The sequence below is a fragment of the Eschscholzia californica genome, unplaced genomic scaffold (assembly GCF_041429995.1).
Source record: "Eschscholzia californica isolate CP2 unplaced genomic scaffold, dmEscCali1.0.p SCAF_4, whole genome shotgun sequence".
NCBI lineage: Eukaryota > Viridiplantae > Streptophyta > Magnoliopsida > Ranunculales > Papaveraceae > Eschscholzia > Eschscholzia californica.
In genome coordinates this window covers 6,490,311-6,501,625 of record NW_028238461.1, presented here as the reverse complement: position 1 = coordinate 6,501,625, position 11,315 = coordinate 6,490,311, and the positions used below count along the sequence as shown (strand labels likewise).

Sequence of the window (11,315 nt, the reverse complement as noted above, 5' to 3'; positions counted from 1 at the left end):
CGTCATATATCTACTCTAAAGTAAGAATCTCAATCCACGCTTCAGTGTGATCGATAACCTACTCACTCTGCAAATATATGAAGGTTCATTAGGATTTCTGGTTCGACGAAAAAGATTTGATCATGTCTTGATATATTTTTATTTCTAGTCTGTTTTTATTTGGAATCTTTTTGCCATTGAGATCATTAATAAAGAAGATGTATGTATTCAAAAAAGGTTATTCATAAAAAAAAAATGTATTCAAAAAAGGTCTATGACCCTCACAAATGATTATGTGTCCTCCTAAATGTTATAATGCACAAATATTTTTATGCGCCCCAAAAAATATACAATTAAAGGTACATATAATTACAACTACACGTCAATTCCATCTTTTCAATTTTTTTTTTTGTCGAACTAAATTCCATCTTTTCAATTCATAAAATACTCCATAACTCTTCTTGATGTCGAAAAGTTTTTCAAAACTCTAGAAAATGCCGATAGCATTTTTTCAATCTATAAAATATTTTATTTGTACTTGTATGCATTTTTTGGTGAAAAGACATTTAACCTTTTTTTTTTTAACCAAGAGAACCATATTCATTCATACATGATTGAATTACAATTGTTACATGGATGATCATAATTATTCCTCTCTTCAAACATCATGAGAGTTGCATACCTTTAAATGCAAAGTGCGTCATGAAGAGAAAGAAATTAGACTAGACACGACGCAAGAAAATGACCCTAAAGGTCGAAAATGAAAGGGTCCTAAAGATTACGGATGAAAAGACATTTAACTATAACATGGTTGTACAGGAGAAGTGAGTGTACGAGAGTAGAAAATGAATCTAGACCATGAGCCGGTCATATAAAAATAATAAATGTACACCAACTTTTACTATCCGATAGGATAGAGTACTCAGAAACCTTGCGAATAATTAAAAGTCGAAAGCAAGAATTTAGGAACATTGCATTCAAAAAGAGAAAATTAATACTCATAAATAGAGTATCACCTTACGGACAAAGAATAGGCGCTCCATGAAAGTAGTCCCCCCGCATTGATGAATAAGTAATATGGTAAATCGTTGATCCGATATCTAAACATTTAGAAATCATATTTAGGTGTTACTCGAGAAATTCAACAACTCCGAAATGTCAATTTGCAATAACTTGTGCTGTTTGTTGCTATTTTTTTTTTTGTTAATTCGCAAAGATAAAAGCTAAAAGAAAAAGATGTATCAAAAGTGGTTTTTTGCACTATGGAACAAAATAGAAATTTAAACTACAAAAACTCATAGGACTTTTACCATGGCTGCAGCCTGCATTATATAATAGATTATGCAATGAAGTGAGACGATAGACAGAGGGAGACAGATAGGGAGGGGGTCAGCTACCACTACTACTATACGATAATTTTCCTCAATTAGAATTTATAGAGGTGATTTAGGGCTTATTTAATTGAAGAAACTAAATCCTAAAGATTTAGAGAATTATTTTAGAGATATGGTGCAGTTAATGAGATGGGGTCTTATATATCTAAGAAATTGAAAAATCAATTTGCCATTAAACAAACACCACTCTTTCACTTGTTGTATATAATGTGCGTTGATTAGATAGCATCAAGACAGTTTGGCCGAGTGGTCTAAGGCGCCAGATTTAGGCTCTGGTCCGAAAGGGCGTGGGTTCAAATCCCACAGCTGTCAACCATTTTATTTTTCTTTGAATCCTTTTTTCTCTTCATGAGTTACAAGATAGACTTTTACCATCCATGAAACCACTCATCCTATGTCAAGATCAATGTCGATAGTGCTTGATAGTAGACGATTTTGATTCGTAGAAGGAACTTTTCCCCTTGTTACTGGTGCTCCAACTACAATGTGCCCCTAACGCCTAAAAGAACATAACTGCGTTGTTGCAACTTCTTGAGCGTTTCCTTGGGCTGAACTGCTGAACTAGTTCAAGATCATGAGCTTTTCTATATTGCTCCGTTGAAGTTTATGTTACTTCAACGTTTCAACTGTAGAAAAGTAAAGCACGTTTTTTTTTTGTGGGCGCTCGATCCAGGCATAAGTTGGGATGCTCTTGACCATTCAATGGAAGGAATTGCTTTAGCAGTACTTCAAACACATGACTCAATCGACCACATTGTACACCCTCATCTCTCTCACAAGTGTATCATTTAGAATGATGTACAATAAAAGCAACAATCTCCATTAACAATCTATTGTGTTTAGTTAAATAAGTTCCATTTGTTAAATTCAAAATAAGTGATCATAAAAAAATGTCTAAACAATAAAAAGAAGACAGAAGTCTCGAACAACCATGGAATGGATGAAACACATAACAACAAAAAATTCACTTACCAAAAGCTTAAGAAATTTAAATTCAACGATATTTAAAATTCGTAAATTATCACTATTAATTTATTGAAGACAATTTTAATTAGGTTTAACATATGTTCTTATGCCTTTGCGATAAGAAATTTGCAAAAAGGAAAACCATTTATCTCTTCTTTGTTAAAAAAAGGACAATTCTAAAAGCACTCCCATTTCTAATGTCGAAATTGCCCTTGGAATCTTAGCTTGCGAAGCTTTGCAAACTGGTTTGCAGTGCTTTGCAATCTGGTTTACAGAGCTTTGCAAACTGGTTTGCACCAGTTTGCAATCTGATTTACAGAGCTTTGCAAACTGGTTTGCAGAGCTTTGCAATCCCGTTTGCATTGCTTTGCAATCTGGTTTGCCTTGCAATGACTTTGCACACACTTTCCAATCTGGTTTGCAGAGCTTTGCAAACTAGTTTGCACTACTTTGCAATTTGATTTGTCTTGCAAACTGGTTTGCAATCTCGTTTGCAAACTGGTTTGCAATAAGGTCAGTTTCGTCTTTTCCTTATATTAGATTATTTACAAAAACGCCATAGGGAGTTGAAGCCTATAAAAAGTTGTGTTGTGAAAAATAAAAGAAGTAGGGAAGAAGAAAGATAATGGAAATATATTAACCAAGAGATTGTAGACAAGAAGAACTTGATTTGTATTCTTATTGGTAAATTGATACTTAGATACATTAGTTTGGTACATTCACACATTAGCTAGAGACCTCCTTATATAGGCCTTTGAAGAGATACACATCTAATACGAGAGTTACATGTAATCAATGGTGCTTAAATACAAATAATGGTGGAGAACTTATGGTGGTGGGAGTTACCAAAGTGTGGTGGTCATCAACCATAAATCAAAGATTTATAACACTCCCCCTAGATGTCCACCACATCAGATATTGCCTCATTAAAACCTTACTAGGAAAACCCAATGGGACAAAACCATAGTGAAGGAAAAAGAGTACAAATTCTTTGTTTATGTACATCTTTGATGAACACATAATCAGCCTCATTAAAACCTTGTTAAGAAAAATCCTATGGGAAAAATTCTTAACGAAGGAAAAAGAGTACTTTGTGAAAATATAGTATATAGTGTCTTCATAAACTTGCTTCCCCTCATGAAGGTTGAGGACATTGTTCAACCGTTATGGTCAGCTTCGTTATTGTATATGAACACATAAATATAATAAGTAGCATTTGACATTTCAAGTTGCATTCATATAATTCTTTAAAGTTTATGGATACTTTAGATTGAAGCTTGTTAAATCCTTCTGGGATTTCAGTTGAACTCACTTACTAGTGATTCATATTTGTCATATACATCGATAAGATAATTATAATATTTTGTGAAATCAATGTACTAATCACATTTCAATGTGCATTATAAATTTCATGCACAATCCATCTCACACACATAATAGGTGTTAAACTCGTCACTCGATGACTAGTTGTCTCGCCAAAACCTTGTCAGGAAAATCCAACGGGACAAAACCTAAACGAAGGAAAAAAGACTACAACTTTTTAACAAGTTATAACAATTTTCAATACGCATAGTTGCCTCATTAAAACCTTGACAAGGAAAAAGAGTACAACGCGATTGACATTTTATATATGAATGATGGTTGTTTTCTAAAACAACATTACAACACACGTAATGTATTATCTATACTATATTAGGTACTTCAGGACCTGAATTTCCATGACATATGAGAAGTTAAGACAATATGAGTTGCTTTGAAGCTTATAGCCTTTTAGTATTTCAGAATATGTTCATTTTCAAGATTTTCTTTCCTCGAATAATCTTTTTCAATACTCTACTGTCAAACTTTGATAAACTCTTCAGGAGTCACAATAGGAATTATAAATACTTCATAATATAATTCGGAGATTCGTAATTCATATTAAAATTTTATAAGTGAACGTCAAATCCTTTATAGACTAAAGGACATTTCTTATACATGTCTACTTTATTACCTTTTGGGTAATTCTTAATTGGTGCTTCAACTTCATGTCTGAAGACTTAATTATTTTGTAAGAAAATCCACAAGTAATGAAGTATCTCGTCAAAAGTTGACCAATATTACTTAGAGTAATTCCGGATCAATATGCTCCCAGTAGCTACTATATTCAGAAATACATCGTCTGAAATGATTTATTTGATTTTTCAAATTTTCACAGCATACATAGTTCAGTGATCTCATATATGTGCCTTTGTAAAAGGTCGGTGTCTCTTTTTACACATATCCTCTTCAGGAGATTTTATTAGGAATATGAATCACATTCATTTCTAATTTGATAGCCTCTTCAGGAGGAAAAATTATTCCTTCAGTGTCAAAGAGTATATGTCACTTTGATCAACTCTAATCATTTTCCATTACCTTTATCTGGATATAAGCATATTAAGCTCTGAAAAATATTAATATCTCGAGGTAGCAAGTTTTCCGTATATTGATTCCAAATGAGAGAAACTCGATCATTTTCAAGTATTTTACGACATTGAATATAGGACTTCCTCCCCCTAATGTCGATAGATTTCCGTCTTATTTATGAGCACATACTTCAAGGATGTGACAAAGACGAAGGAAAAATCAATTGCTTTAGGCAAATTTGATTTTTATTTTCATATATTTTCCGTTAGACAAAAATTACTATCTGATCACAGCTTCAGGTGTGAGCAATTTGTTATAATATCACAACTTCGGGTGTGATTAATTACATGTGAGATATATCATCTTCATGTGAATTTATTTTATTTATTAAATCCATCATCACTTTCTCTTTGGTTATTACAACTTCAGGTGTAATATGAAATATGATAATCAAACAATTTTATTTGTCAGGAATTTACAACTCATCACTGTCTACAGACACGTAAGAAAATATCATCATCACCTGAATAGATATTCTGATTTTTGTAGTATTATCTTACCACAAATTCAGTTGTAATCTCTTAAGAACCAATGGATATTTCCAATACTAAAACATCAATATTTCTCGTTCTTCAGGAATGAGTAAATAAATTTAATTTGTTTTACAACCAACTCATAGTGATTATATATTCTCATTCTTTAGAGATTCGATTTAATATCATCTCATGGAAATTTATACTTCAAACTCTTCTAGTAGTTTTGAGATTTGAAGACTTATTTTACATCTACCAAACTTCAGGTTTGGTAATCTCATATAATCACAAAAAGATGTTTCAATTTGATCTTAACTAAATTCTTATGAGAGTAATCTTCATTAACAGATCAAAATATGCAATTATGATATGTTCATACAAAATTAAACATTAGTTATGAGAGTAATATCAATTTATATATTTTAGGCATAACTTACCTTGACCTTACTACTGAATAAATTGCATTGCTATTCATATTAGTTTGCAACACCAACTTTTTCATCATTATCATCTACTTAATTTTAATATTCTTTTGATATGATTCACCATGTTTCAACAATCACAAAATTAATGGTTAGAGATAAATAAGAATAATAAGCTTAAAAATTCAACAAAGAAATGTGCAAATACCTTTTGATTTACCAATTACAATTGACCAAACTTACCCATGTTTCATTTGTTTGTATCTTGCTCAATAAGTGAAAAATTTCTAATTCCCTTTGATCATTGATGATAGAGCAATTCGTGCTGATAACGTGTTGTGAAAAATAAAGGAGGGAAGAAGAAAGATAATGGAAATATATTAACCAAGAGATTGTAGACAAGAAGAACTAGATTTATATTCTTATATTTGTAGAGAGATTCTCTACTTTGATACATTGATATTTGATACATTCACACATTAGCTAGAGACCTCCTTATATAGGCCTTTGAAGAGATACACATCTAATACGAGAGTTACATGTAATCAATGGTGCTTAAATACAAATAATGGTGGAGAACTTATGGTGGTGGGAGTTACCAAAGTGTGGTGGTCATCAACCATAAATCAAAGATTTATAACAGATAAATCCTTTTTAACCAAAACTCAAATTTTTTAGGGAGTTTTGGCCAAATTTCCCTATTTTTAAATCTTCAAAATCTCTTGCCATATTCAATTAGTTTCTCTTTGGTCTGTGGGTGTTGACCGGGTCTTAGGGTTGCTCTAGAAAGGAAATATAGTGGTCAAAATTCCTTAAACCTCCTCTAAATCACAAGTTTAAACCTAGACTGGTGGGAAGATATCATCATCTTCTCCCCTCTTAGGTTTGAAGGATTTGTCAAAATCTAATCTTTTCTTCACTCTCTACTGCTTCTTCAGTCACTCTGGTCTCCCCAATTTCCACCCAATTAGTGAATTAGGGTTCTCTCAGGGGCTCCTTTAATGGCTTGCATTGCTTACAATTCCATAGCTTCTCTAAGTTTTCCTGATAACAAGGGATTCTCAAAACCAGTTACCTTAAATCGTCTTTCTTCTTCTTCTTTATTCTTCAGTAGAGCTCAAAAATGGAATCTTTCCAATTGTTCTTCTGTTATTAGAGAATCACCTTACCCATTTTCAGGTTCACGCTCGTCTTTTCCTGGTGAATTGGTGAAGAGTGTTTCAGTGAGTTCAGAGAAATCTGGTTCAATTAGTCGAAGTAGCAGTGATGATGATCGAGTTCCCGGTAAGCACTGAGTTAACTCACTCTGTTATGATAGTACTGAATCTGGAATTAGATTTTAGTTTATGAATAGTGAAGAAAGAGAAACACTTCAAATTGGTTTTGTGTTTGTTGAGTTTTATTAGAATGCCCAATGTTAAGTAATTGTTATTTTCTTCAGTCAATAACCCAAGGAACTAAATTTCAAATATTTCGGAAATGACTGAAATATTTCACTTCCATGCCTTGTCAAGTAAATAAGTTTTGAAAGATTTTAGTCGAAATGACCGAAATATTTTCATTTCCATGCCTACTGAAATTTCCATCAAAATAGAAACTTCATTCCTTGCAATAACCCTTGGCTGGAGTGATTACCAAGTTGGTTTCCACCCTACCGTTATCGGGTTCCTGACACGGATACATATTACCTTTCACAAACAAAAAAGTTTCTTCTGCTTTAATTTGACAATGTCGTATTATTGACACCAGAGCAAAACACAAAACTTTTACGCTTGAGTAAGTTGTTCACTAACTGAGACATGGGGTTATGACTTCTCAGTATGATCATGTTAAAAGTTGTTTATCTTGAGCGAAGTTCGGAGGAACTCTATTCAATATCGATTTTCTCTCTCATATGCAGAAGAGGAGTTGGTGGTGTTAGTGATTGGTGGTGGAGGAAGAGAACATGCGTTATGTTATGCCTTGCAGCGTTCTCCCTCATGTAATGCCGTCTTTTGTGCTCCTGGAAATGCTGGGATTTCTAGCTCGGGAAATGCTACTTGCTTATCAGACCTCAACATTTCTGATAGCTCAGCTGTGATATCTTTCTGTCGTACTTGGGGAGTTGGATTGGTTGTGGTTGGACCAGAGGCACCCTTGGTCGCAGGTCTTGCTAATGATCTTGTGAAAGCTGGAATACCGACTTTTGGCCCGTCATCGGAGGCTGCTGCTCTGGAAGGCTCAAAAGATTTCATGAAGAGGCTGTGTTATAAGTATGGGATTCCCACTGCTAAGGTTCGTCATTGTTCCCCTTATGTTATCGTCTTCTTCTAAGCGAATAGTTTGCTTCATGCTATCCTATTTTTGTAGGGTATTGATCATCCATGGTTTCTTTCGGATGTATTCCAAATGTGCAGGTTTTTATTTTTGTATTGAAAAGACCTTCATTTGTGTTTACGTACTTCTGAAAAGACGTGGTTCTAGATATCTCTAGCGGTTTAGAGTTTAGTTATTGAAGAATGAAGATGTAGCTAGCGAACTCGAGTGCTCTACTTTGATCTTAATAAAGGATATCCTTGGAGGGCATGTCTATTGGTAGAGGTTTTATTATCGAAACAAAAAAGAGGTTATGGAAAATCTACGTCTCTATTTACTGAACTGATCCACTTACTGTTCCATCATACTTGAGATCTGGCTTTTATTTGTCTGTATTGTTTCTCTTAGATGCATTTTATAGATTAGACCTGCCTGCCTACTATAGTAATACTTGTTCTGATCATTGTGATCAATCAACAATAACTTGAACTCTCCCGATATCAATTATTTCTGTTTTGACTGTCAACAGGTGGAAAGATTTTTATTACTATAAATAATTTGTGATCAATTTCTGCAGTATCAAACATTTACAGACCCATCTGCTGCAAAGAAGTATATCCAAGAACAAGGAGTACCCATAGTCATCAAAGCCGACGGCTTGGCTGCTGGGAAAGGAGTTATTATTGCCATGACCATGGACGAGGCATTTGAAGCTGTTGACTCTATGCTGGTCAATGGTGCGTTTGGTTCTGCTGGTTGTCGTGTAGTTGTCGAGGAATTCCTTGAAGGGGAAGAAGCTTCCTTTTTTGCACTTGTTGATGGCGAAACTGCAATACCTCTTGAGTCTGCTCAAGATCATAAAAGAGTTGGGGATGGTGATACTGGACCAAACACGGGAGGAATGGGTGCATATTCGCCGGCCCCGATTATAACAGAAGAGATGAAAGCTTTGGTAATGGAATCTATAATTCTTCCAACAGTGAAAGGAATGTCTGCAGAAGGCTGCAAGTTTGTTGGGGTTTTGTTTGCTGGTCTCATGATAGAAAAGAAATCGGGCTTGCCTAAACTCATAGAGTATAATGTGAGGTTTGGGGATCCAGAATGCCAGGTTAGTTAAGCTCTCTCTCTCTCTCTCTCTCTCTCTCTCTCTCTCTCTCTCTCTCTCTCTCTCTCTCTCTCTCTCTCTATAGTATATATTATTGTCTAAAACTGAATCCCGTATTTCAACTTGTCTGGACTCTGGACTTAGGATTTTTAGATGGTGTTTATTTATTTTTTCGAAGATCTAAATTTGAAATCTGAATATAATTTATGTCTAGTTTAGTTGTTTTGGATGCTTTTATACTTCTAATGGAGCTAGATCTTAAAACAAGTCTATGTATCCAACACATGTGTATTCGGCCAAAAACAACAAGTTTGTATTTGTAAACAAGACTTGTTTTAAGATCTGATTTTACAAGAGCAGTATATGCACAGAACAACTCATGTTATACAAGTAAATTGTGCATGAATAAAATTAAATTCAGATTCAGATCTTAAAAAACGCAAACACCACCATAGTTGCCGTTCTTTTTTCAACTCTGAATTTGTTTTATGTGTAATTTTGGTTGTCTTGCATGCTTTTATCTCAAGATCTTGAGACAAGTATTTGTATGATTGTATCAAATGCATATATTTTCAGCTTCTAAAATAAGTTTGAATTTGTCAAAGAAGAGTTGTTTTACGGTCTGTTTTGTTTTTCTCCGGGGCTCAATAGTCGTTTTAGGTTATTTGAGACAATGGGCTCTTAACTTAGACTTATTATATGTCAGACTTAGAGGGACTCAAAACCAGGCATTAGGCGCTGTTTGTTTTTTCTTAAATCTGAAATAAATTATGTGTAATTTACTTGTATAGTTTGAGTAGTTGCATGTTTTAGCTTCTTTAATCAATTCAGACCTTAAAACAGATCTTTTTTTTCAAATTCAGACTTGTTTGAAAGCTGAAAACATATGCATTGGATATAAAGATTTGTTTCTAGATCTTAAGATAAAAGCATGCAAAAAACTGAAATTACAGATACAATCATTTCAGATTTTAGATTTAAATTCACAAAAAATCAAACGGCACCTTAGTCATTCAGCCTAGTCAGACAAAAAAACATTCTGAATTTGAAAAGAACACCTTAGCTTATAAATCACATAAGAAAGGTATTATGATTCTGGAGTGTAACAGAGACTTTGGGCTTAGGTGGCGTTTGTTTCTTATTTTCTGAATTTGACTCGCTTACGTCTGACTTGTATGAACCTAAATTGTTCGAGTCCTTTGGCACAATAGTCATTTTGGATTATTTCAGACAACAAGCTCTTAATGCAGACTTATTTTATGTCGGACACAGATGGGCCAAAATCAGCCCGAGTCGGCCATTTAGACTAGTCAAATGCACGAGCCAGAACAAAAAACATTATGATATAAAATTGAGTCAATTCAGATTTGGAAAGAGAATGGCATCTAAACATAAGAAAGGTAATAGGATTCTGGGTCTGACTAATTCTTTCTTCATGCAACTATGAAACACAGGTTTTAATGGTTCGATTAGAATCCGATTTAGCACAAGTTCTCCTTGCAGCTGCTCGAGGAGACTTAAGCAATGTATCAGTAGAATGGTCCTCCGGTTCTGCCATGGTGGTGGTGCTAGCAAGTAAAGGCTACCCAGGAAATTACACGAAAGGAACTCTCATCCAAAACCTCGAAGAAGCAGAACAAGTTTCTCCATCAGTTAAAATATTTCATGCAGGAACTTCATACGACTCTCACGGAAACTTCATTGCTGTTGGAGGTCGTGTTCTTGGGGTTACGGCAACAGGAAAGGATATACAAGAAGCACGAGACCGAGCTTATGAAGCTGTCGAAGAAATCAACTGGCCTGAAGGATTTTTTCGGCGAGATATCGGTTGGAGAGCTCTTCCTCATAAGCAATTAGCTAAGAATATATAAGTGATTCCATCTTTTTGTTTCTTAATATCTGTTATTGCAACACTTCAATAACTTATAGAGATCATAAATTTGCTAATCCAAGTTTCTAATTGAAGAAAAACATTTCTCTGACTAGGGGTGGGAATTCTACCCGAAAGCCCGATACCCGTCACGTTTACCCGCGCCCGACAATGTCCATGGACGCCCGCGCCCGAAGATGGGTACTACCCGCCCAGCCTGATGATTTTTCGTGGGCGGGCGCGGGTGAAAAGCTCTGCCCGCCACCCCGCCCATACCCGAGCCCGATATGCTCACTCGACGGGTGCCTATAGATGCCAATCACTTTGAGTGTCGATTATACTTCAATATAAAGCCCAAAGTAG

At 34.7% G+C, this 11,315-nt stretch overlaps 1 protein-coding gene and 1 non-coding gene across 2 annotated transcripts; both read left to right on the top strand.

Annotated features, from left to right (window-relative positions):
• Positions 1 to 1,605: 1,605 nt before the first annotated feature.
• On the top strand, positions 1,606 to 1,685 carry TRNAL-UAG (transfer RNA leucine (anticodon UAG)). Its single transcript has one exon. It is a non-coding gene; the product is annotated as a tRNA-Leu (tRNA).
• Positions 1,686 to 6,269: 4,584 nt separating this feature from the next.
• PUR2 (Glycinamide ribonucleotide (GAR) synthetase) lies at positions 6,270 to 11,067 on the top strand. The gene is made up of 4 exons (XM_086637852.1): positions 6,270 to 6,966; positions 7,583 to 7,956; positions 8,555 to 9,085; positions 10,537 to 11,067. Exons 1-4 carry the CDS (start codon positions 6,684 to 6,686, stop codon positions 10,951 to 10,953), a joined length of 1,605 nt encoding a protein of 534 aa, XP_086493978.1. The 5' UTR covers positions 6,270 to 6,683; the 3' UTR covers positions 10,954 to 11,067.
• Positions 11,068 to 11,315: the final 248 nt, after the last annotated feature.

Bases quoted from the DNA above. Each gene is read 5' to 3' on its own strand.
- PUR2 (XM_086637852.1), top strand. From the start codon at position 6,684: ATGGCTTGCATTGCTTACAATTCCATAGCTTCTCTAAGTTTTCCTGAT. The intron at 6,967-7,582 runs GTAAGCACTGAG...TCTCATATGCAG, and splicing joins TGATGATGATCGAGTTCCCG to AAGAGGAGTTGGTGGTGTTA. The intron at 9,086-10,536 runs GTTAGTTAAGCT...TATGAAACACAG, and splicing joins TTGGGGATCCAGAATGCCAG to GTTTTAATGGTTCGATTAGA.